Here is a 26,424-nt window from a genome sequence, read left to right as displayed (position 1 = left end):
TGAATTAGAGAGGAAGTGTTCATCACGGCTATAAACGTCACAGTCGATTGAGGCAGTGCAAAGCCTGTGGTTTGTATTTACGTCCACCGCACTGTTTCTCTATTGGTTTTTGTCCTAACATTTGCCCCGTTGGTCCGACAAATTGTGGCCAAAGATAGAATTTGCAGACAGAGGGCACAAACACAATGTTGATAGCGCTTCGGTTGTTGAACACAACCACAAACAGGAGTGCTGCTCTCGCCGCAAGAAAGGGTTTTGGGTTTAAGAAATTTCCCAAAAACCACTGACGCAACAGGCAGATTCATCGTTAGTAACTTCAGTCCTGAAGGAACACAAAACTGTGCAGACAGGTTCAGCATTGAGTATAAATAGACTGGCCCATATTGCTATTAACACTGTCATGTTAAAGACGTTCAGCATTGATGTATATACAACTGACCGCAGATAACGCCATTTCCGCTGTTGAAACCAACCACAGGCCGTTGTACTAAGAATTAGCTTGTGTCAAAATAGCAGCATCGCAGGTGTCTTTGACGCATTAATTAGTCGGACGTGAGAGGCGCTGGGCAGCATTCAGCTAAATCTTCAGCATAAAGCGGTGCTTTTACATTTTCTCAGGGCAGAGACTGTATCAATCAGTGTTTATAGACATTTTGATAACAATACCTTATACGTAGAAAGAGTGGAAACTTGTTCCAACAATTTCCTTTTAGAATTATTACGAATAAAACATGAAGTCATTGTTAAAACTCATTTTAAATTACGAGCAGTTCACATTTTGCTAAGTCTTTTCTGACAAGCAGTATTTGCGAGCAACCAACAGTAAACAGCAACAATTGTAATCACCCTCTGTAAAAGGTCAACATTTCCTTCAAGTGTTATTTCACATGTCGGATTAGAACCAATGGTTTCAAGGTCGTTCGCCACCAAAAGAAGCCTCAAGAAATTAATTTATTTGTGTAGTCAAACAAGGCGTATTCCCCATTTTCTTATAAACAATGTACAATACGAGTGTAAATACTAAAAATGCGGAACAGGGTCTATATGTTGTGTTAACCAGATGACTCGTTTTACGCGGAGTAAAACAAGACCGGACCCAGCAACCAGCTGCACTGAGACCTTATAGATCGAAAGAGTGTGCACTGCATGCAGCTCACTGACCATTATGATACTACGTGGTTTCATAATCATGTAATTATTTGCAGGCGTGGCAGTTAAATTTGTTAAGGTTTACATTTTAACAAACTTAATATTTTTATTCCGATATGGTTTCATCGAGGGGTTTCTGTGAGTCAATGCAAAAACTGTGTGGTTTGTCGATCCTTGTTACACTTCTCTGCTTCTCAGGTAATTTTTGCGTTCCAGCGACGAACGTTATTAAATCTGTTTCAGTTGCTTGTTCTTGCTACAAACTTAAGTGTTAAATCACTATAAGAACACACGTACAAAATTCTGCAGAATCAACATCTTTACTTTTCTAGGAGCAGGAGCCGAACAATGCGTCAGCATCTGCAACGTCACTAGCCAAAACATTACCCAGAACCTTCAGATCTGTCATAACGGTTCATCCACTCACTGTAATTCACTGAATTTCCGTGGAGTGTTAGGACACTACATCAACCCTTCTACCTGCGTCCCAACAAACCTTCTCCACAACTGCTCGTTTCAAAGTTTCCGAGCTCCTGGAAAATATTGTGAAGATCGAGTTTCACCGCCATTGATTGCATTTAATTGGATTGTGGCTCTGATGGCTGTATTCGGAAATTTGGGCAATATTATTCATAGCACTGTCGTCCTGTACAGACATGCCAGGTCAATGTCTAACCAGAAGATCGTTCACAAGATACTGTTGATAAATCTGGGAACTGCAGATCTTTTGACAGGAATGTATATTTTCGTATACGTGATACTAGAGGCCATTAACGGTCCCCCATGTTATGGTCAGCTAAAGTGGCAAATTTGGCAGGCACAAAACTATTGCACTTTCTTGGGCATGTTGGCAATATTCTCGAGTGAAGTATCGGTCACCACGCTCGTCGTGATAACAACATGTCGACTGTATAATATATTCAAGCCTTTTAAAACTATTTCGATTAAACCTGTTGTAACGATCGCCATCTTTTCATGGATTCTATGGATAACTGTTGATTTTGTGCCACTGATGAACCTGGAGGACATTTTTAGTGACCGCATGTATGTCGTAGATGATTGCCCAAGCGCTCGATTTGATGTCGCCTTCGAAGAATGGGTCGGGATGTTGGGAGAAATACTGGGCAAAGTGAATTGTTCGCACTTGCTCTCCAGTCGGCGTTCTTGGTCTGACATTAGAGAGACGTTTAGTGACTTGAACATGTTTGATCCGGCCGCGTTGACAACAAAGAAATATTACAATACGGTCGTGTACTGTATGCCCAACTACTTGGCCACGAAAGCCAGTCCGAGTATCGCATTTCTATTTGTTTTCATATTTTTCTGTCTTTTCGTCAATTTTTACATGGCAGTTGCTTACTTCTTCATATGTCGCCGTACAACCTCGAGTTGCTCGCCAGCATCCGGACAGAATAGGCGAAATGTTGAGAACGTTCGCATGCATCGACGTATTTTCGCCATCGTCGTCACCGATTTTGTGTGCATGGTGCCATTGAGTGGGATATTGTTGAACAGAACATTCGGCGAGGGTTCGACCCACGGAGATTTCATTCTCTATTTTGGTCTCGGTTTGCTCTTACCCATAAATAGCGCCATCAATCCATTGCTGTACACGAAAATATGGGCAAAGTTATGGCGAAAATGTTTTTGTTCTTGAATATAAACATCCTTGCAATAGAATTCATTTTCAACGTGCGTTTTTTTTGTAATATACATATATTGGACAATAATAACTTTGCAAATGTAAAGATACTTTTCAATTTTTATTTCTTGGTTCTGTAAATATCGTTACTGTTGTTCGTTTTCAATATGTTCGAGATTTCAATAATGAATATAATCCGAAGTATGTGTCAAAATTATCACCAGCAAATTGGCAGCATAGGCAAATACTGCACAGTGCGTGGTGTGACCTGATAAAACCTTTCTAGTTTTGACATTTCGTAACATTTATCGGCTCTTATTATGGAAATGCAGGTGGTACATTTGCACTTTCAGCTGTTAGAAACCAAATCGGCGTTTTGCTTAAGGGTTGCAACATGCTGCGGTTCCTCCATTTGTGCATGAACGCATCACAGATGTTGTCCCATACCCTTGTGCGGCTGTGTAGGTTATATCCGTAAACAGCAGAGGAAGCACTCATGCGTTCCACATCCCGATTCCCTCAATTTAGTCATGAACACATTTGGATCGGTTTTGCTTCATCGATCATCGTGTGTTCTGTTGGTTCGTGGTTACGAGTAACCGTTAGTTAAACCTCATTTACGCTTGCATAGACAATGTGGCTAGACAATGGGTTATGGGGAATTAGCAAACTATATACAGAGAGCCACATAGCTTCCGCGTTGTTCTGCAGGACTGGGTTTTGGATGACGAAGTACCGCCGGGTGGCATTTACCACTGCATCGTTATGTATAAACTATCAGTATGTTTGCGAGCAGTTTGCCGATATGCTAGAGTCGATAAGGAGTTGCGGTGAACGTTCTTTTCAAGTAGTGCTATGTAATAGTCTTGTAACCAGTGGTGAAAATCTTTGGCAGAAAGTGGTGACGCATATCAAACAATAATTAGTTTTGTCGCCACAATTTGCCAAAGATTATCGGCTCTCTTCTGGAAATGTGGGTGGTACATTTGCACTTTCAGTTGGCAGAAACCGAACTACACCTTCTGGTCTAAAAAAACGACAACAGCATCTATAGGTTAAAGGTTACAACCTGCTGTGGTCCCCATATTTGTACATGAAAGCATGAAGTTTTCCCATGCTATAGGTGGCTTTTGGAGGTTACTTCCGTGACAAAACTAAACACTCAAGCGTTCCGCATCACGATTTTCTAAATTTAGCCATTAACACATGTGGTTTGGTTCTGCTGCATTGGTCATGTGTTCCGTTGGTTTGTGGTTGGATTTATCGTTTCGTGAAATAACTGTTGGTTAAATCTCATTTACGCTTGTATAGACAAAATGGGTAGACAGTGGGAGATGGGTAATTAGCAAAATACACAAAAAGAGGGCCACATACCTTCCGCGTTGTTCTGCAGAACTGGGTTTTGGATGAAGAAATATCACAAGGGAATATTTACTACTTTATCGTTATAAACACACTGCTAGCATGTTTACGAGGAGTTTGTGGGTATGCTGTAGTCTAAAGAGTTGCGGCGAACGTTCTTTCCAAGTAGTGCTATGTAATAGTCTTGAAATCAGTGGTGAAATTCTTTGGCCGAAAGTGGTGATACATATCAAACAATATTTGGTTTGATATCGTTTGAATTTGTTTGTTGAGTACAAACATCTGATGAGTTTTGAAGACTTGGAGTTCAGAGCAACGGTTGTAGAGACCTTACCTGTAGAAAAGTACTTAAATTTTTATTTGTTTTTAATTAACTTCTTTCAAAATATTTGATGAATAATACATTCCATCCGAAGTCACACTAACTTAAGTTACGATCAGTTGAAATGTTGCTTCGTCTTTTCTGTCTAACAATATTTGATGATTTGATGATTGTCCAGGCGCTCCATTTGATGTCGCCTTCGAAGAATGGGTTGGGATGTTAGGGGAAATACTGGGCAAAGTGAATTGTTCGCACTTGCTCTTCAGTCGGCGTTCTTGGTCTGAAATTAGAAAGAAGTTTAGTGACTTGCACATGTTTGATCCGGTCGCATTGACAACAAAGAAATATTACAATACGGTCGTGTACTGTGTGCCCAACTACTTGGCCACGAAATCGCATTTTTGCTTGTTTTCATATTTTTCTGTCTTTTCGTCAATGCTTACATGGCAGTTGCTTAATTCTTCATATGTCCTCGTACATCAACCTCGAGTTGCTCGCCAGCATCCGGACAGAATAGGCGAAATGTTGAGAACGTTCGCATGCATCGACGTATTTTCGCCATCGTCGTCACCGATTTTGTGTGCATAGTACCATTGAGTGGGATATGTTTGATGAGAACATTCGAAGAGGGGTCGAAATTCGGAGATTTCATTCTTTATTTTGGTCTCGGTTTGCTACTACCCATAAATAGCGCCATCAATCCATTGCTATACACGAAAATGTGGCCAAAGTTGTGGCGAAAAATGTTTGTTTCTCGAATACAAATGTTTTGAGTTCTGTTACATCACGAGCTGGGTTATCGTTCGTAAAAACATGCTTTGTACAATAATAGCTTTCCAACTGTATCTGTGATGTTCATGTTAACATTTCCTGCTTCTGCAAAGATCGAGGTCGAAAATAAAACAAATTTTATACTTCTAAATATATTTTCTTGTCAGCCAAAAAGCATTCGAGTTAAAAAAAGAAAAGGTTTAAGCCGATATTTGTGTCAAGAATATCACAAAATAAAACAACCACAAACGTAGAATGGTTGGTTTGCCCGATAAGCCCTTTGTAGCTTGACATTTAGTCACGCATAGGTGAGATACTGCGGCCGGCGTTCCTTACCACAATGTTACAAATAGCGGGGCGTCTTGTGGAGGTACAGATGATTGTGCGTTGACACTTGCTTCTTCAATCCTCAGAAAATGGGTCTCTTTCAGATCTATATAAACACCAGTATTTTGCATTATGGTTGTCTGTTTAACTTTAGTTGATTTCATTTTAGTACATGTCACTCAGATCGAAATGATATTGATTACATTGTTCTGTCAGCACCCACCATGTCACGAAAAGCCACAAAATCGATGTTTATTTATGATGGTGCGCATATGCACGCAGGCAGTCACGATTGCGGCAATAATACGTAGCGTAGATGCAAAATACTTGGAGTTGCATAGCCTTGAATACAAATGCCAAAGCTAAGATTCTGGACATTCCTTAAAGTTAAGCAGACGTTTCAAACACATTTGTCTGCAAAACACTATATAGCATACCTGGCAAACACGCAGCACAACATTCTTATCATCAACGACTTTCCGTTAAGGTCATCGTATACCACCAAGCAACCGCGTCTATATTTAAATTTTATCCCTTGTCTGTCCATCGACAAATTTTCCATCGCTTTGGGTAGCTCATCCGGAAATCATTCGACCTTCGTAACCGCTACCACATTGCTCAGATATAAAAAATGTAAATACGACATCCTCACACCACGTAAGCTAAACATCTCACCATGACTGACTAGTTAGTCAAAAAAGAAAACTGTCAGTATTTATGAGCTGCATAGATGCGACCTAACATGTTGAAAAGGTATGCACTATTTGCAGCTCACTGTAGGCTTATTTTGCTTGTGCATGATTTTTTTAATTTATTGTAATGGCGCGTTATTACACATGGTGGCCAAGTGTCGCAAGTTGCCAAAAGTTCGAAACGTGTCTTGTCAACAACTTTATTTAACTTCATAGGGTTGAATAAAGTCGGACAAAGTGGTATGTTATTTTACACTTGCATGTGTCGATCCAGTTTGTCAATATCCCTTGGTTCAGCAGGATGCCTTGAATGGAATTCGTGTCGTCAGTATTCGGCTGGGACTCCAAATCCAAGTCACTTTACGTCAATAAAGGAAACTGATCTCCACGCACGATATAGTGATCAGTGATGTAATGATATAAACAACGTAAGTGCGTTCTAACAAGCGAAAACCGCTTAAACGGGATACTTCCTGCCTGGCCAGTTCGCAAGCAAGATCGTCGTCACTCACCTGCAACACTGATGTGACCTAATAGGCCAAAGCAGTATGCATTACTGTATGTATCTTACTTAAAAAACGTTTCTACAAATGCTCACCATGGAAAAAAGCAAGCTATGGCTTTGGGGAAATACCCTCAGGCTGTTTACAAAATTAGACCCGGCATGAACTGGTGTTTATCCGAGGTTTTGGCATTAAATCATCACGAGGAACTCACGGAACCTTTAGTTCATTGGGTCACCTGAGATTCCTCCATGGTATGCTCACACCGGTTCGCTGAAACGTCACTCTTTTTCGGTTGAATAAGTCACGTGCGCACCAGAAGTTGTTCGGTAATCGTTGCATTGAACCCGGAAGTACTTGGGGGGAGAGTTGGAGTCGGTTTACGCAACAGATGAGTTGGCTACGTCACTACAGTGTTGGGCTGACCGCAACAAGAATAATATCACGTTTGCATGTGCGTAATTTAAAGGTGTTTGTAATTTAATAGGAATCATTACGCATATATCAATGCACAAACGTGGCAATGTCACGAATTACATTTTTTAAACTATTCAACACACATGTTTTTAAACAAAATATGATAAAAAATCCTAAGTCGTCTGTCTGTTTTAAGTTTTTACGACATGTATATTTCGCCTGTCTGTTTCGCTTATTCAAATAGAACATGTTTTTGAAGTAATGAAAAGCCAAAATTTCTTTTGAAAGTCAAAGGATTTCTAATCTGTCGTATTCTCATCCAAATCTTGTGTTCAAACCAAGGAGTTTGTAATATTGAAGGCTCGTTTGCCCCCAAGGGCTTTTCCAAGGTGTGGCCACACGTCAACAAAAGCGTGCGCAAACCCCCCCACACCGGCTGGCACTGTTACGTGTCGCCGTCATTGTTGCGTCACAAAGGAGCCGCTGTCGTTTTAAAGAACCTCCTTCCTTGGAGGGTCGTTGACCCCGTATCGGGTGCATAAACAACTTTTTGGATTAAGTCATTTGAATTTGTAAGTACGAGGAATTATTTCCTTTGAAGTTCGAACCCATAAGCTCTTTGACTGGAATTTTTCTTTGTTTCTCTTCTTCAATTATCTCTTTTTCCGCAGCTTTTTATTTTGCGTAAAACATGCCACAAAACTGAAAAAAAAATCGCTGATTAAAGCCACTCAAAAAGATGCATTTTTAGCAACAGTTGTGATTAACATAGCGTTGCAACAATACTGTTTATTTTTTCGCATATATTCACACAACTTTAATGCAACGTCACGAAACTTTCTACGTGCACTCCTGTTTGTTTTTTCTTTGAAACGAGGTAATTTGTGATGACGAAATGAGAAGGAATACATCCTTCAGGTTCTATTCCGTATCGATGATAATTTCCATAAATACACTGCGGTTTATGCTTAAAGGCGCCCTGGGGCGAATTGTTGAAGCAATCGTCATGTGTCTTGGTACGCAACGGAATGTTACCATCTTCATGCAAAAAAAAACACAACTCTTTCCCCGAGGTGTTTGTTCGTCAGCTGTATGTTTTTTTGCATATTAGTGCAACAGATTCTATTGTGTAATTGCAGCGACTTACGATAATATATGTATATATACTCAAAAATATGCCAACAGTTTTTTAAAATTCCAACCAACACAAAAATGAAAAGTTCCTAAAAAAGCACTTAGTTATTTGCTGTCTGCGTCACGAACAGGGTGGGGAGAGAATTTAAAATCTACACGTACTGTAGTCACACCCTAAAGACCTCATATATCATACGGATCTTCCCACCCTCGTGGCTATTGTGTTTGGGCGTTGACTCGGTTCAACCTCACACACAAGGTTTTTAATAGAAAGTTTGTTCATTAAACGTGATCGGTCGTAATGGTGCTGAAGTACAAAAACTATGGTTAAACTTCCTTAATGGCGGTTATGAGTTAATTTGAAAATTTTCGGTAAATGTAATTCTAATGCAAAAAATGTTTGCCTGTTATTTGTAACATAGTGGACAAATGTAATTTTTACTGTTTACGTTGTGCCAATTCCAGTTCTTTTTGCCACAAAAAAAGCATATTGTAGTAATCTTATCAATTTTATAACACCCACCCTTCGTCTACTTCTGCTAATATTAAACAAACTTTGTGAATAACTTGATCTTCATTTATGTCTTGCCAAACCAGTAATTGCTTCTCCCTTCGAAAATCGACACTAAAGTAGATATTTCATCAACAGCATCGCATAAAGTCAATTGATATCGACATCTATATCACTAGACTAAATACCCAAACAACGCAAATAACTTCTATTAGGTGAAATATGGGTCATTATCGTACGACACGACTGACAAATTTAAATCCGCACGGCTGAAAGGAGATTGTATCTTTAGTATTTTTAGAGACTTATTTCCGCCGATGGCACCCGCCGCCTGTCACCGAGTGTTTGTGCAGCTGAGATTATCAAATACCTCGCATGCCAAAATTTCTTTTGGAGATATGTCGGAAAATTAATTGAAAATGAGTTTTTGTACCATTTTTCAGGCATTTACTGATTTGTTGGTTTGCAGCTTAATTTCCAGGCCAGTCTCAACGCAAGACTTTCAACATAAGCTATCTTTTAAAGTGAAAGTTCGCCAGAAACTAGTCCTACTATATGCAAAAACTGAACTAGTCAATGGCGGCATTACAATTACACTGTCTGTACAGATACTCGGTAATTACACTCATTATACCGAACTTCCCCTTGTGAACAGCTGAAGAGTGAAACACAGAATTGCCTCCACAAAAGCCAATTTGTTCCGTGACTCAAAATTTGCATTTTGCGACCCCCAAATCCGTAGTTAAAGAAGTTCTTACATAGCACAGGCAGATACCCAATAATTACATTTAATACACCCAAACTATAAGCTGGTCAAGATATGACTCCATTTCATATTATTCATATTGAGCCTGTTTCAAATCAAAGTAGGAGTCTTCTTTAAAGCAATATACTATAGCACACAGTTTCGGTGGTCAGTCCTGACGGAAATTATGCGATTACGCAACCGGGCCAAAACATACAAAAGGACCCCATTGGATTAGCGATTCTAATGCCGTGTTGGGAAACCCGGCGGCAACAGAATTTGTGTCTTCAGTCTGTGGTTTACAAAGGCCGGCCTCATTGACTCATTGCTACTCAAGGAGGTCGTTGCTCTCTTAAGCTGTGAATGAATCTTGAAATCCATACGAAAACACTTAACTCACACACTTATACGTGCACACTGCGTAGTTGTAGTAATGCCCGGTATTACAACACGGCGATTCCCGGTTAAAACCACTTCATATTATTTGTGCCTCGAAGTTGTGGTGCTCGAGGAGTGAGAGCAGGAAATGTGGAGAAAGATTTCCAAACAACTTTTCTCATTACATCTTGAGAATGTGATTAATAAATAAAAACTGGATCAAAAAACCAAAGGCCCCTGGCAGGCTGTCGATCGCATACCGTATCAATAATTATATATTAAAATCCCAACAAATCGATCTTTAGACAGCTCAGATGGATTTATTAAGAGAAAAATATATTTCGCCTAAAACGGCATCATACCTACCTCATAGTATGAAATTTTAGGGGTAAGTTATTTAATTTTTGATTTTCTTTAAAGCAGTTAAACGTCAAGCAAAATAACTATGGAACTTTTAAAGAAAGGGCTTGGATAAACTAAATTTAAAAAGTGTGACGTTTAATCCTATGTAGGCCGTTAACCAAACTTGTGCAATTTCCAACTAATGGCAGGTAATCGTTTGAAGTTCTACTCACAAACGACCGCAGCAGATATCAAAACCACAACCCGGAGCTCGAATCTGATCTAAACCAAAAATATGTCAACAAAGGGGCCACACCTTTTTGCGTGGGCCAGAGACGTCCCTTGTCGGGACAAGGCGTTAGAAATGTTTTCTATCGCGTGGGTTTGGTATCTCAGACTCCCACGTGCAGCAAGCAACAGAAAAAATCCCCCAAACGATGCAGATACGCAATGCGAGCTGGGAGTCGCTCCACGGCAATTCAGTGACCGGTTTTACGGCGAGTTGCCTTGAGCGCCGGTCATCAAACCTGTTCACCTTTTATCAATAGCGAAGTGCCGAAGCGTCCGAACAGGCAGTTTCGAATTTTCTCCCCGCGGGCATTACGTCGAACTGCGATGCTTTATGACGTCATAGATACTGCCGCGGAAACGGCGCGCTGTATATAACGCGCCGCGTTTGACTGAGAAGTCATATCGGTCTCTGTCAAGCAACAAGAATCAGTTGCAACTTGTAATTCTGAGAGATTGGAAGCCTACATCTGCTGCTATCTATTTGTGACTATTGTATTTGTTAAGATGGAAAAGGCAAGCTGTTTGCTGTTTTTTATGATCGCCATATGTGCCATGGCCAAAGCGACAAGGGTTGGTAAGTACACGTGTGTCATGTATTCAGAAAAGAGTATTTTCATGTTACTAGTTTAAATGTTTGGTCAATGGATTTTGCGACATACCTTTTACTGTCAGAACAAAATATATGTTTCAACACAAGTTTTAAAATGTTGAACATTGATTAAGCAACGCAACCATCATTAAAAACATTGTTATAACTAACTTTATTAAAATTTGCAGGCGTCCAGCCAAGTACGCCAGTCTGCTGGCGGCAACGTTTCATTAACACCGGGTGGTACCCGTCCTGCTACGGATTCTTCAATGTGTACTTTTATCCGCAACAGTGCATCTCGGACGACAAGTGTTGGTGTGTAGACTACGCGGGACAGTCCCGTTCGGTGGTTTACCACAACCGCAACGCAGTTGATTGCGTTCAAACTTTAAGTAAGTTTACGTTCAAAACTTCGAGTAAACCAGGATGCAACATACGTTTTATTCATGGCAGGGGTACAATCTGAAATACAGTTCTAACCGAAACGTTAAAAACGGCGGTTTTTGTGACACAAATTGGAGCGATTATTATGCCGACGATGTTTAGTCCGCATAATAGGCTACGCAACGATCTAACACTTCTCTAACTTCTTTACAGAATGCGCGCCAACCAAGGTATACACCAAATGCGGGTCTTGTGAAACTACCTGCGATGAGCGTGGAATCATCAAGCCGTGTGCTGCTGTCTGCAGAGAGGGCTGCCAATGCCCACAAGGGACGTTTGTTCATGACAACAAGTGTGTCACTGAAGATAAATGCCCAGCACCAAGTAAATGTTTGTTTAGAGGATCAACCCTGCCTCTTTGCTTGGTGGAGTTTGCTAATTTTTATTGCATGATAATATGACTTTTCAAAAACCAGGAAAACATTACATTTCTTGTAAAATAAATATTTGAATTTCTTCAGTAGTGACTCAAATCTCTATCTGAGCTCTGAAAAACGTCAGATATGACTATGTTATTTACCACGCAAAAATGTATCATGCTTTAAACATGACAATGTAGGATCTGAACGTATAATGTGTGTTCTGGCCCTTTGTAACAGACAGTGAAATGTAACATATTTTATGTGTAATATTTTTACATTGTTTCATTTACAACAAGCTCGAATTCATTTGAATATTTTTCCTTCAGCTTGCGACCAGTCATTGAATGAAGTGTACAGCACATGCGCTCCCCATGAATCATGTGAACCAACATGTAGCGCTCCTGCTATCCAACCATGTCTTCTCAGCTGTACACAGAGATGTACATGTCCTTCCGGTCACAAACGTGATGAAAGAAACGTCTGTGTTCCAGTTGACCAATGTCCACCAAGTATGTTATACTTTCTTTTTTATTTGAATTATTAAAACATTAAGGCAGAATGTAGTATGACTAGAAACGTTTACAACGCATTAGGCTTACTAAAGCAAACATGGCTTTAGCTTAGATATATTAAGCAAACAAACAGAACCAATTGATTGTCAATGGCGCATAGAACTTAAAACACATAAAAGCGCTTTTGGCGAGGCATTGTGAGTTGCAACAACCAGTAAAGAAAACATAGTTTTATTGTCGACAAAACTTCCAATGTCCAAACTTCTCCCAAAAGTGCGGCTAAAAAGGCAAATGGAAAAATTACCAATCACTGATTTAATAAATTTGTTTCAATTGTTTACAGCTTGCGACCAGTCGTTGAATGAAGTGTACAGCACATGCGCTCCCCATGAATCTTGTGAACCAACATGTGGTACACCTGCTGATAAACCATGTCTTCATATCTGTACACAGAGGTGTACATGTCCCTCCGGTCACCAACGTAATGAAAGAAACGTCTGTGTTCCAGTGGACCAATGTCCCCCAAGTATGTTGTGTTATCCTATATTGATGTACAGGTATTGCCTGTAAAGTACAATGCAACTTTAGCAGGAAATGTCACAGCGAAATGTACCAAATATGAAATACATGAAGGAGTGATTTATCTTTAAAATGTATCATACAAAATAAATCGGTCAATTTTGAGCAAAATTTAATTCTTCAAAAACGAAAGAGCCTGCTTGGAATGACATTCAATTTTGCCTATAACATAAAAGAATCTAATGTCCAATTTAGGACACCATTTCATATGCTGCAATTATTTATGAAAAACGGTTGAAAAAGCAAAATGAAAACGTTTGCAACAATTTATTGAACGAATTTGTGGTCACGTTTTTCAGCTTGCGACCAGTCGTTGAATGAGGTGTACAACTTATGCGCTCCCCATGAAGCTTGTGAACCAACTTGTGGGGCACCTGCCATTCGACCATGTCTTCTCAGCTGCACAGAGAGGTGTACCTGTCCTTCCGGTCACAAACGTAATGAAAGAAACGTCTGTGTACCATCAGACCAATGTCCACCAAGTATGTTTTTATTTTATTATTATTTACAACAAAATTAATTAAGGCAAAATGTAATATGACCAGAAACGCTCACAACGAATTAGGCCTGCACTAAATATATTAAAAGATGGCTTTAGCTTAGATATACTAAGCAAATAAGCTGAATCAATTCATTTTCAATGACACATAGAACTTGAAACACATAAAAAAGTGTAATTGTGGACAAAACTTCCAGTGTCCAAACTTTTCCCAAAAGTGCGGCTAGAAAGGCAAACTTGACAAATTACCAACCGCTAAATTAATAATTTTATTTTAATTGTTTGCAGCTTGCGACCAGTCGTTGAATGAAGTGTACGATGCATGCGCTCCACATGAATCTTGTGAACCAACATGTGGTACACCTGCTGATAAACCATGTCCTCTTATCTGTACACAGAGGTGTACCTGTCCTTCCGGTCACCAACGTAATGCAAGAAACGTCTGCGTGCCAGTGGACCAATGTCCCCCAAGTATGTTATGTTATGTAGTAACTTGAAGTAAATGATGTATTGGCATAGCATGGGCCGTCGGAAAAGTATGTAAGTGTATTGGGAGCTAAGTAAAAAAGTAACACTTTTGGCCTTTAAACACTTTCACAACAATACGTGCCAAATATCTCAACTCTAACTCCGATGTTGCTGTGAGACGCGAATTTACCAAAAAAACCTATGCTCACAGCCTGCAACGCCACATTGAACGAAGTTTACAGCAGCTGCGCACCGGACACGTCTTGCGAGCCCACATGTGGTGACTCTGGTGCAAAAATTTGCATACTTCTGTGCACGGAGAGATGTACTTGCCCTCCAAATCACGCTCGTGACGAGCATGGCGTGTGCATACCGAGGGTGCAATGTCCAGGTAATACTGCATGGTGTAGTATTAAAGGTTTAAGTGTGGTTTCTATGCTTCAAAGCGCAATTGAATATATAATATGTTTTTTTTGTAATACAGTAATGTAATAAAACTCAAAACAAGTTGTATTTTTTTCAAAAGCAAAGAAATCGTTTATGTAATTATTCTTTGTGGAATTTTTTTAGGCGATTTTATTGGACTTTTGTTTTGCTTGGCCAACAACGTCAAACAATCACATACGTTAAATGACTCCCGTTACATACCTCTTTACACCTAAAAGTACAGTTTTGTATGGCGTGGGCGTTTAACTTTAACATTTCCTTCACAGTGATATGCAACGGTACGTTAAACGAGGTGTTCAGTGAATGCGCGCCAGCCGCTGGCTGTGAACCAAGGTGTCAACAGACCAATGTTGTGTGCACTCTCCAATGCACGCGGGCATGTACTTGTCCTGAGGGGCACTCAAGAGACGAAAACAATGTGTGTATCCCAACCGAGACATGTAAAGGCAAGTAGTAATTCTTTCCTACATACTAATCCTTAGTATAACATTATTGCAGCCGCCGGGCATTGAACCCACAATGTATTTTTCACTTGGAAATATAATTGGTAAACACGTCTTATTCTTACTTGGCGAGAGTAAAATATCGATAAAAGTAATTGAATAAACGTAATTAAAAAAACGCAAATTTAATCACAGCAACTTGCAACGACTCCTTGAACGAGGCTTGGAACGACTGCGCACCCATTTGCGACGCCACCTGCAATAAACCGAGGAAGGCTTGTAGCTTGGTTAAATCCTGCACCAAACGCTGCGCTTGTCAGTTCGGTTTCGTCCGAAACGCAGAGAACCAATGCGTCGCCCGATCCACATGCCCCAAGCAAAACCCAGTTACAGTCGATGGTGAGAATCCAGATATTTTGTTCTGTTAACTTCAAGTCGAATGCTCAATTTTGACTAGTTCTGTGAGCTGTAAGGGGATATAGCTCAGTGGTAGAGAGCATTTGAATTGCAGCCCATAGAATACAAATTATGGAGCATGGCACAATTCCTTTGCAACTTGTCCCGCCGTTGCTCCATCATTTAGAGTTTTTATTTGATATTGTTTGGTGACGACACAAAATAACCGAGCTGTCAGTTGCGATTAAATTAACCCCACTTTCGCTTTTCAGGCCTTCGAAGGTGCGAAGGGAATCAGTGTTACTGTTTGGACAAAGCAACCGGAGCCGAACTTGCAGGCACCAGAAGACCACGTGGCCAGTATGACGTAAATTGCGATTTCTTCGGAGGTTAGTACAAATTTTGGTACATGGTAAATTGCTGCGCCATAACCCTGAACAAATCTAGCATTCTAGCTGGATGACAAACGACACGTCGAATAAAAATAAAAACTACGTCACTTTTATGCCAGAAGAATTTTTATCTAAAATTTTGTTCTCTCCCTCAAAATGTTTTTCCAATTTTCGCAGTTTCAGAAACACTTCAAGCAGATTATTTTCCAAACATATTCCTTTTTATGGCAGATTGCCCCGCCGGAATGACGTTTTCCACTTGCGCCAGCGCTTGTCCGCCCACTTGCGGCAACCCGATGCCCAAGTGCGTGAGAATGTGCAAGTTGGATTGTGAGTGTCCTCAGGGCACAATGAGAGCGTCTGATACCAACATGACGTGCATTGCAGTCTCGGATTGTCCAGGTCGGTACCTAAGCTTCGTTACATGCTTCAGACCATCATTTTACTTGTGGGCGTTTTTTGTTGACCATTTTTTATTCGAATACTGCTTAGAAACACTTCATAACTGGTTTGCTGTATAGCTAACGGGATTTTTTTCTCTGTAAGCTTTAAGCACACGATATTTGATATTATAATTGATTGAATCAAAATGTGACCATGTGGCTGTCAGAAATCACGAGATGGTGTGACACAATGGTCTTTACGTCCTAATTGTTGAAAAAACATAAACAGCCGCAACACACCACCTCTCACACCTTAACTAATCCTTTGCCTGTTTCCACAGCACCACACACTTGTCATTATATGGCACATACCACACCCCAGGGCATGCCACCGCCCTCTTGTGAGGCCGACGGCACATGGTCACCCACTCAATGCTACGACAACGCCACCTGCTGGTGCGTGGATGAGAGGGGTGTTATGATCCCAAACACGATGACCGATACGCCAATTGTCAGCTCTGCCTTGCCGACTTGTGCTGATGCTAGAGGTAAAATAGCCATGCAGAGTAAAATATCTTGAAACTCAAAATATTATGACACAAAAGATTTTGTAAAAATTTCCGGCAACTACAGCCTTTTTTGGACATTTTTACGTTTAGTCAAACATGTTATTTCAAACTTGAAGCGAAATGTTATCTCAACCGAAGGTGTTGTCGCCATTTATCCAATGATTTAGCAAAGAATATTTGCAACAATGTTCAGTTGAAAATTCTAAATTTACCTCAAAAGTTGACCACTTCTAAAAAAATTAGTTACTCAATGTTATATTCACCGAGTGATAGCTTCTTATTGTGACCAAACAAATCATTTTCAACATTCATATTTTTGCAGATTGCGATTCCAGTATGGGAAAAGAATTCAACTTGTGTGCGACACCATGCGACGGAACTTGCAGCGAACCGAGCAAAGCTTGCGACGACCAACATCTCTGCACAGCAAGGTGTGCTTGCAAACCAGGTCACGTCTTAGGCCCACGAGGCACCAGATGCATTCCTCAACAACAGTGCCCTGACAATTCTCAACAAGGTATGTTTTAAAATTGTAAAAAGTGTTCGTGGGGTCAAAATTTACCATTGTTGTTTAAATTTTTATACCAAAATCAGTAGAAAATATCCCTTTACAGACCACTGATATATTTGAGCAACAAATAAACGATTTGCTTAATGCTTCCATTGGAAAAACATATACATCTATTAGGTTCTTAAACCAAGTTTGATTTTCCCGCAGTGTGTGACAGTGCAAAGAATGAAGTGTTTTCTGATTGTGCGGCAAACTGCGATGCCACTTGCGACGAACCTCTCATCCGCTGTTCACTCACGCGTATCTGCAAGAGGAGATGCACTTGTCCTCAAGGTCACCTGAGAGATTCAAATGACGTATGCGTTCCGTTTGGAGGATGCCCTCCTCAACAGAGAAGCTGTAAGTTTGCAGAAATTACTTGTTTGATTTCGACTTAACAAGCACAATCGCAAACCAAAACCTACCAATTTTTTATAAATATTCAAAATGCAGTAATATTTCATACAATGGCTTGATTTTTCAAATCTTGATCCGAATTGTCAGGAAAAATTGATCCAGTTAAGCTGCATTGCCTGGGCTGCCAAGCCTGCAAACCTAATGATATTCAAAATGTTGCTTGATTTTTACCGAAATTAAAGTAAAGCTGTTGAAAGTTAAAAAAACTGCCTTATGTGTTTAACTTGTTTACCCATGTTGTTACACATCCTTGTTTATCCAACAGTCACTAAGTGTCAACGCGAAGCTGCTGAATACTCCAACCCGCTGTTGATGGACGCCTTTATACCCGACTGCGAACCAACCAGTGGGCTTTATCTACCCCGACAGTGCTATGGATTCTTGAACATTTGTTGGTGCGTTGACGTCACAACCGGTCGGGAACTGAGGGGTAGTAACGGGGGTCCCAGCTGGGAGTTCACCACCGAGTGTGCTAGTTATGAAGGTAAGATATTGGATCCGCGAAATTTTCTCTGAATTAAAGCAAGCAGCAAAGTTGCAAAATGTCTTAGATAGATTTTTTTATTTGTGAGTAGTCTGTCGTGGTTTAAATTGTTTGCAAACCAAGTGGCACGCATCCATCCTTGTTGTATCCATCCATCCAGTAACATTATTTTTAACTGATTTTGGTTTCAACCTGAAGAATATAGGAAAAAAGTGTCCAAGCAACTTTTGTGAAACAGCTATTAACCTTGACTTTTCCTTTCAGAACCGAGTTCTTCCGGGGACGGAGCACCTCCAGCTCCCGAAGACATTGCACCCCCAGCCCCTTAATTCTGCTACGCAACCCTAAATAATGGTGCAATATCAAGATCTACCCTTGTTTTGTTTTTTTGAGCTGTCGTATATTTTTTTGCTGTTTTATCTTGTTTCTTGTGGTTCACGTCGCAACTCTGTTTTTGTACAAACCGACCATTGCAACTCTATCTTGCAAGATTAAATGAGCTGCGAGAAATAAACGTGAAACTATTGCCTTCAAACATGGTTTTAAACGTATTTGAATCAGGAAGTAAATGTCGGAAATGAATTTTATATCAGATCCCATCCGAGTCATGGGGGCAATAAATACCAAAAGGCTACCAAAAGGGGGCAAATGAACAAACTATGGGATTTCTACCGAAAAGGCTTGGTCCCTACACGCCATGTGATCACAAAAAAGATTGTTTAATTAAACACCACTGGCAGTGTTATTGCAGACACTTCGTTTTAAACTTAATCCCACAGCTGTCTCTCTAATGCTAACCGTTAAATGCGCGTTTGATGATCCCCATTTAACATTTACATACATAGAGTGAACGAGCAGTGCTCATTTCCCCGTAATATGAATTTACCTCCCTGAAACATAAATTCAAAGAATGCAAAAACACGTCGCGAATCAAAGCGTGTAAAGACACAAACCTTAAACGAGATGGAAAGAGTTTACAAAGCGTTGTTGCGTCTGTTGCACTAACCTACCATAGTTTTTTCAGAAAGACTACTTCAGATTGGTTTATTGTTTTCTATTGTAAGACATTTATCTGAGAGAAAATTTCAACATGGTTGCTGGGTTGGTGTTTAAAATGCATTTTGCAGCTGTTTGTGTCTTTGTTTGTATGGGTTTAACGCAGGCTGCGGTACCATCATCATATAACAGTAAGTATTGGGAACTTACGTTTCAGGTATTGTACAGCAAAATGTTGTGTATTCATATTTTTGTATTTCTGCTACACCGGGATCCGAACCCAGCCTTTGTTCACACGGATTTTGGTCACTTTTTGTCTTTATACAAGATTTAGATAGTTAGTGCCACCAATAGTTATCTAATGCTACTAGGTCCAATTAAATCCAATTTATTTTCACTTAATATTGTTCGCGAGACCGGGATTCGAACCCTCACTCTTCTGCACATGAACGATGACCGTTGGATTTGAAATCTTGTTTTGTGTAATTTCAGACAAAAGCGAATGCACTGGAGGGATGGAGATGACGCCATGAGTAAGGCGGACTCCTGCTTTTTGCCAGACTCCCTTTACCCAGATACCAGCTGTTTGTCAAGGTGGCTGCGATTGTCCTCTCCACCAAGTATTCTTCTCGCTAACCAACAAGACATGCGTGGATTTTCTTCGATGTCTCAAAGGAAAGAAACGTTAGTGTATGTGCTTATCAAGAAGTACACAAGGGCGACATGTTTTATATCACATATCTACACTTTGCTCAATCACCTTCAAACCGCTCTAAAAAGAAATAAGGAAAATATTTAAAAACCTTACGTCACTTGGAACAAGCGCGTGACAGGTTTACGGCCCAGAAGTTTTTGTACAAGTTTACCATTGCTATGACTTTTTTTTAAAAAATTACCTTGGCCTACGCATATATCGAGGCTGCAGTAAGTTTGCCTTCAGTTATAAAAAGTTAAACTTAACTTATGTTGTTTTGACGAACAATTTGCAACATCGAGATATCCTGGGTTCAAATCCCGGCGTGGTCAAAAAATATATGTAATTCATATATAGTTTTGATCTGTTTATTACACGACAAACCAACTTGTTTTTTTCTCCTTATCCAGATACCCCCTGTATGAATGTACGCTTCTTGTTCGAAACGCTTGGGTTTTCTTGGCACCCCGAGTGCGATGCCAAGACAAATAATTTCATACCCAAGCAGACGCATAAGGACAGGTGTTTCTGCGTGGAACCATTTTCAGGCGCCCATCTTGACAGCAAGATTGGCGAAGAGTGCGACTCACTGCAATGTGAAAACAGGTGATTGGTGAAATTAAGTATGAATGACGAGCTGAGATTTTATGTGACAATGCATATTTACACAAGTTTTACCCAATGACTTGCACCAAGATTCATTGTAAGAGATTTTCTTTAAATGAGGCTTCGCTAATTCCAAAATAATCTATATTACATGGCGAAAGTCAAAATATTAGGCTTCATACATTAGGCTTTTTGGATATATAAAATTGCAAACATATTTTTAACCGTCTATTTGCAAACAATGCTTGATAAGGCGTAGCTATACAAAGTTTATTTAATCAAATCTTGTGAAACACATGTCAGTATTTAGTAAACTGGATGTATTGTAATTTTAGAGAGTCGTCAGCTAATTAAATGGGAAGTGGTGACAACGGGCAAGATATTCATGAAACCTATAATTTGTATTCAGGAGAATCACGTCCTCCGCGCAACCTGTATATTAACGTTTACTCCATGCTTTGTATTGATGGTTGTAGACGTTCCTGTGGAATTTAAATAAACACATTTTGCGGATAGTTTGTGTAATGTGCATATAAAAAATGCATTTTTTGTCCCTTGGCATCATAAGAAAAATCTATAATGATGTCAAGAAGTAATAACAGATAAGAAAACACAAATAACCGTCGCATGGTATTATCTTTGACGCAAGGTTATTAAAAATGTGGGCGTTCATTCACTAATCCTCATTAAGTAACATTGCAAAATACATGTATTTATCTGCTACACCTTGAAGGCAGGTCCCTACTTTTCAAAGTCATGGCAGCAGCACCTACGCAATTGCTCTTGTCATTGCAGATTAGGATGCTCTCTTCAAGTTTAATTGCATTTGTTTAAATGCAACCTGTGATCCGTAAGTTGTATTCAGAAACAGCACTTGCCATCTTACAGCTTGTGTTTGTGCTTAGCTTGCACAGGTGTAAATTCAAATAAAAAGTCGCACATATTTTCAAGCAGTCGCATGTTTTTTTATTTTTCCTCGTGCATTTAAATTTTTTGGATTGAACTTATATCGATGGAACCCAATGTTTTGTTAGGCACAGAAAAGGCGTCATATCGGCTAGCTGTTTCGTTAGCAAATGCAGTTGAAAAAATAATGCTTGAGATGTTTGGCATATTGGATTATTAGACGAATATGCAACGATCTTATAACTACCAAGCTAAATTATAAGATCGTTTGCAACTTCGGACATTTGTGAGTTCTTGTAGAACTGCAGGCAAGAGTGCCTTCTTCCCAAAAAATATGGTTAAATTTCCATGCCTGTCGGCATTGCATACCGTTTTGAAAATTTCCTGCGTTAATTGTTTTAGTGGTTTAAATTGCTGCAGTAGCTCGTGTATTTTCCAACCAGATGAATCGTTTCGCACCAAAAATAAACATTTTCGAGGAACTGAAACTTGGAAAAAACCTAAACCGTGTTTCGACTTGTGATATTGATCCGTTTTAATGATCATAATGAACACTTTTTGATTTCATTGCTATGCAAATCATTGTCGCCCATTCGTTGCTGGTTTACATGTATTTATGTGGGGTTGGACAGTAACAAGAATTCGGCTAACGCATATTGAACCCTTCTGGCTATAAACCTATTTATTGCGATGTTTTGTTGCGCTTTCGTATTTTGCCAGTGTTGGTGCAAATGCATGCAGCATTCTGACAAAGGCCAACTGTATGTTGCAACTGAAACGTCAACCGCTCAAAATATAATGAGTTGTTTAGACAGAATAGTGGCATTTACATTCATTTGACAGTAGTTTCAACGACAAACATTCATTTGACAAACAATATGTTTGGACTTCGACTTCAATCGCTTAAATTAAATTCTGCACCTCTAGCATAATATTCCCCCCTGAAAGCCGTGAAGAAAATAATCGGGACGACACTGAAGCGAAACTCTGAAAAAAAACTTGGTTATTTCCTAACCTTTTGGACCTCCGCGCGGAAATTTTTACAGATAGACACTGTTACACAATTATACCGTCCAATTCTCAATAGTTCTCCCGTAAGTATCATATTTGTATCTGGAGCCAGAAACAGTGTGTCTGTGTGAATATCTAAGGTCAAACATAATGTGTAACGACATCAGGACTATAATTGGAATACGAAAACTCCTTCTAAATTACCCCTGTAGTTTGTGTGCTCATGTGAATGTAGCTTTACACTTATGGGGTTAATTCTCCTTGGAACGTGCCCTCAAGCTACATGTAAATATTCCATTTCCATATATAACGACACGCTTGTATCCAAGACGTCCAGTTTGGTAATCAGTTGGTTCTTAGTTTCTTGATTTCTTGTCGTACCAGGATGGCATTGTCTTGTATCGTGCTTCTCGTTCTAGTCGCCGGCGCTATGCAGGTCACAGCCAGACCACCTCCTCAAGCAAGGCCCACGGACTGTGAGAATATTCAGGCCTCGTTGGGGCAGACGAATTTTTGCGAAGACTCCACAGGGGAATACAAGAAAATGTTTTGTTTTCCTCCGTTCTGTTATTGTTTCGATCCCGTGGAGCAGCAGCCAATCTACGCTGCGGTAACAGACAAGGCGAACTTTGGGAAAGACTGCAACACGTTCAAATGTAAGTAGGCCCTTACATTTCCGTGAGTGATTTCTGTTTTGCAAGGCTTAATATAAAACGAGTCTTAATAAAAACGAAAAGCAGTTTACGCCATGCTTCTTATGATGGTTTAGTTGAATAAAACAATGTAACCCGTGTAACTCAAAGGAGTAAAAGTTACAATCACCCAAGATATGTTAAAACAGACTTTGTATAAAATACTTTACCACCAGTTTTATGAGCCATTATCAACCACACAATTCATTCGATTCACGGCAAGTCAAATTTAGGAACTGTGCAATGTATTTACCTCAAGTGCCTAGTCCAAAGATTTTGCATATTATTTTATTGCAGCAACGAAATGCCGTATACAATATCCCGAAGCTGATATGCAAGACATGATGTGTGATGAAAATGGCGAATACCTCTTAAGGTCGCTGAGGTCGGTTGCATTTTCTACTTTTATTTATTCATAGCAGACATGTATTTAGGTTTTAAGACGTCCGGTCTTATTGAGTTGCAAATTGGCACTTTTGGGATGCCTATGCAGAACAGTAGAGACATATTTTTCAATGTGAAACTATCTTCCTCTGTATTTCTGTTGACAATATTCAGCGTATGTCAAACTACGGTTCTGGGCTTGTCAAACTCGCCAAATGTAATTTTGTGGTCGCGGAACAAATTTACTTTCGTGGGGACAATACACTATTAAAATACTTTTTACTACATGGGGCCCGCACAAACAATACTTTTTGGGGAACAAAAAAACAAACAACAAACCAGTTAAAATAAAAGTCTTGATTTAATTAATATTTTTGTGCAGGTCCTCGAGCTATGCATAACAACGAGTTGATTCATCCCGACAAGAGACATATGTGTATGCATGTAACGATAATATTCTTCAATAAATGTACAAGTTGTTTTATTGTTGAGTCGTATTGCAACCAGGGGCAGATACAAGAGGGTAATTAGGGCGAATTTCTCCCCCTCAAAAACATGTAATAAAAAATGCTTCACTTTATTTTCGTTCAATACGTCAGCTTACTATCGTCTAGCGCACAAAATCGTAAGTCACAATGACTTTTGAATCGAAACTGCCCCTAGAGAGTTTTCGAATTGGTTTTCGAAAGCAGCTGTAACTGGATTAGCCTAAAAAATAGGTAACCGACGTTTGTGAAAACAAATTTATTCGTGGACGAAAAGAGTTGCATGCAGAGAAATAAATGGCACGAAAAACATGGTCTTTCATTCGGCCGCCAAAATCTGCGAAACATAATGTTCCGAATTAATGCTAATAAACATAACATTGTGTAGTTAGTTAGTTAGTACGGTACAAGAAAAACACAATAATTACCGCGATTAACATTGCAAGTTTCCACCGAGGGTTTCTGTCCCTTCGATTTCGGTCCCCGTGATTGGATGAATGCAGTAACATACCCCGCTTGACTCCATGCACTGCTTCGGGTGATAATTACCCGTCGTAGGGTCACACGAGACTGGGGGAACGTGGGCGGCCACCATGGGATGGGAGCTGTCGATCCTCTCCCGTTCACATTTTGTCCCTAAATTAATTTGAGGGTACAAGCAGTGAGACTATAATGTTCAGTAAGCAGCAGACAATGCATAACGTCTGCGCCAATGGAATAGTCTATGACTAGTCGGCAAGATCGTCGTCAGTGACCAGCTGCGCTGAAATGACCTGATATGTCGCAGCAGTGTGCAATGCCCGCAGCTCACAAATTTGAATGCATTTTTAAAGCAAGATCGTATGACGAAAGTAATAGTTTATATGTAGACCTCGATTTTTATTATTCTATTACCAGAAACGAAAACACAAGGAAGTTAACCAGTTTTTTTTTTGTGGCCACCGAGCAGTTTTCTAGTGTTTAGGTCACAGAGTGTAAAGAAATACATATACACACCAAAAAGAAGGTAGTTTTAAAGTTAAGCATCAAAATTTACACGGGTGCCCTGAATGTTCCCCTTGGCAACCATCCAAATCCACGCACACACCCTTCGCGTTCCTGTAATGACCGTGACGGCATCTGCACGCGAGTGTGAAGAACCCAGACTTTTGGCACGTGTCGTAGTTGGTTGGGTCCGAACATTTGGCGTCGCAAGGGTCATCGCTTGTTATAAACTCATGTATGCTCGGGTCGCCTAAAACGAGAAAATAAATATCGGTCCCGAACTTCACTAGCTAAACCTCTGACACATAAGTACCGGCAAAATTGCAATATAAATAACCTTGTGTAAACGCAGTTTAGTAATAAATGTTGTAATGTTGCAAATGTGAAGTTTCCACCTGTGTCACGCACAAGTGGCGTTGGGAAAAGGTCGATTTTGGAGAGAAAATATTGAATATTGAATATAAGTACCTGAACTGAAGCGGCCGAAAGGCATGCAAATCTATACTTACATTGTGGAGCACCCAAAAACATCGGCTTGATCAGTGGAAGGAAGCCAGCGATCAAACAAGCAAGAAATAGACCACGAATAACAACGGAAGTCATCGTTTTTACACTTAATGACAAAAGTTACAAAAAAAAAACACTATCTACAACATATAAAAGTTAACAAACAAATTGCTTGAAAACTAGTTTATAAAAATAAAATACTTTTTAGTTTTAATTAACTGACGTTTTTGAAAATTCGAAAGGATTCGTCAATTACATTCCGATGGTTCGTTAAAACATGATTGTTTGGACAATGGCCAACACTGTTAACCTTTCAACGCAAAGTGCAAAAATACGGATTTAAAGCAGGTTTATACATCTGCAAAATCCTTGCCAAATAGTTTTCGGTCGCTGCCCAACTGACCCTCTTCAGGAAACACAAATCACAACCAACGAAAAACGCTCAAATACGAAAAAGGGCTACCAAAATCACAACAGGCCACCGTTCGCCCAGTGAAATAATATAACTTGTCGCGGCGCATTGTGTACCTAGATGTCTAGAGCCTAGATGCCAAACAACAGGTTTGCTACAAAACCGCTCCCTTGCTGTATTAGCAACAACTCGCTTGAAGTACTTTTGTTTGCACCAACGCCAATGACCCTTGAGCGCTGAGGTTAAGATCAAATGGAAAGTAGTCGTCGCCGGGGAACGATGCATTGATGTGTTCCCAACACGTTAACTCCCATTGGATTCCTCTTAAAACACGACCTCAGTGTTCCAGTTCCAGTTAATATAGCTTCGGAATTACCTCACGGCCGCACTGTTCACATGGAATGCAACTAGCACGTTGGCGCTGGCTGCAATGAATTGTTTTAAAACTGTAATTTGCAATTATATTGCTACTTGTTGCTTGCGTTGTTAAAATATAATCTACCTTTCTTGCAAGAAGGGCAGTTTAGTACTTCGGATGCTTAGTGTATTTTATTTGGGACATAAAGCGGAATTTTGGATTTTCTGTTTTCCCAAACTTTTTCTCGTGACAACAAACTTATAAATCAA

General features: G+C 39.9%; 3 protein-coding genes across 5 annotated transcripts; 2 read left to right on the top strand and 1 right to left on the bottom strand.

Moving 5' to 3' along the window:
* Nucleotides 1–1,210: 1,210 nt before the first annotated feature.
* Nucleotides 1,211–2,859, top strand: LOC145906538 (G-protein coupled receptor GRL101-like). Its single transcript, XM_082993970.1, has 2 exons — nt 1,211–1,347; nt 1,482–2,859. The coding sequence occupies exons 1-2, from the start codon at nt 1,266–1,268 to the stop codon at nt 2,804–2,806; spliced, it is 1,407 nt and encodes a 468-aa protein (XP_082850096.1). The 5' UTR covers nt 1,211–1,265; the 3' UTR covers nt 2,807–2,859.
* Nucleotides 2,860–11,001: 8,142 nt separating this feature from the next.
* LOC145905677 (zonadhesin-like) lies at nt 11,002–18,649 on the top strand. Of its 3 annotated transcripts, XM_082992938.1 has the most exons (17): nt 11,002–11,160; nt 11,364–11,567; nt 11,773–11,943; nt 12,308–12,490; nt 12,837–13,019; nt 13,372–13,554; nt 13,860–14,042; nt 14,251–14,430; nt 14,753–14,932; nt 15,125–15,328; nt 15,598–15,714; nt 15,949–16,119; nt 16,442–16,648; nt 16,992–17,186; nt 17,388–17,579; nt 17,902–18,120; nt 18,385–18,649. In XM_082992938.1, exons 1-17 carry the CDS (start codon nt 11,091–11,093, stop codon nt 18,447–18,449), a joined length of 2,907 nt encoding a protein of 968 aa, XP_082849064.1. In that variant the 5' UTR covers nt 11,002–11,090; the 3' UTR covers nt 18,450–18,649. The 3 variants fall into 3 exon arrangements, with proteins under 3 accessions (XP_082849064.1, XP_082849065.1, XP_082849066.1); XM_082992939.1 differs by lacking the exon at nt 12,837–13,019; XM_082992940.1 differs by lacking the exons at nt 13,372–13,554; nt 13,860–14,042.
* Nucleotides 18,650–24,119: 5,470 nt separating this feature from the next.
* LOC145906673 (nidogen-2-like) lies at nt 24,120–25,527 on the bottom strand. Its single transcript, XM_082994121.1, has 4 exons — nt 25,388–25,527; nt 24,931–25,128; nt 24,323–24,530; nt 24,120–24,231 (listed from the first exon to the last, which is right to left on the bottom strand). Exons 1-3 carry the CDS (start codon nt 25,479–25,481, stop codon nt 24,328–24,330), a joined length of 495 nt encoding a protein of 164 aa, XP_082850247.1. The 5' UTR covers nt 25,482–25,527; the 3' UTR covers nt 24,120–24,231; nt 24,323–24,327.
* Between the last annotated feature and the right edge of the window lie 897 nt (nt 25,528–26,424).

Source organism: Ascidia mentula, chromosome 6 (assembly GCF_947561715.1).
Source record: "Ascidia mentula chromosome 6, kaAscMent1.1, whole genome shotgun sequence".
In the NCBI taxonomy this organism is placed as follows: domain Eukaryota; kingdom Metazoa; phylum Chordata; class Ascidiacea; order Phlebobranchia; family Ascidiidae; genus Ascidia; species Ascidia mentula.
Note: the sequence above shows the minus strand (reverse complement) of the source record. Positions and strands in the feature narration are given on the sequence as shown.

Bases quoted from the DNA above. Each gene is read 5' to 3' on its own strand.
- LOC145906538 (XM_082993970.1), top strand. From the start codon at position 1,266: ATGGTTTCATCGAGGGGTTTCTGTGAGTCAATGCAAAAACTGTGTGGT. The intron at 1,348-1,481 runs GTAATTTTTGCG...TTACTTTTCTAG, and splicing joins TACACTTCTCTGCTTCTCAG to GAGCAGGAGCCGAACAATGC.
- LOC145905677 (XM_082992938.1), top strand. From the start codon at position 11,091: ATGGAAAAGGCAAGCTGTTTGCTGTTTTTTATGATCGCCATATGTGCC. The intron at 14,043-14,250 runs GTATGTTATGTT...CTATGCTCACAG, and splicing joins AGTGGACCAATGTCCCCCAA to CCTGCAACGCCACATTGAAC. The intron at 18,121-18,384 runs GTAAGATATTGG...TTTTCCTTTCAG, and splicing joins CGAGTGTGCTAGTTATGAAG to AACCGAGTTCTTCCGGGGAC.
- LOC145906673 (XM_082994121.1), bottom strand. From the start codon at position 25,481: ATGACTTCCGTTGTTATTCGTGGTCTATTTCTTGCTTGTTTGATCGCT. The intron at 25,129-25,387 runs GTAAGTATAGAT...TTCTCGTTTTAG, and splicing joins GTTTTTGGGTGCTCCACAAT to GCGACCCGAGCATACATGAG. The intron at 24,531-24,930 runs GTAAATTTTGAT...AAATTAATTTAG, and splicing joins GGAACATTCAGGGCACCCGT to GGACAAAATGTGAACGGGAG.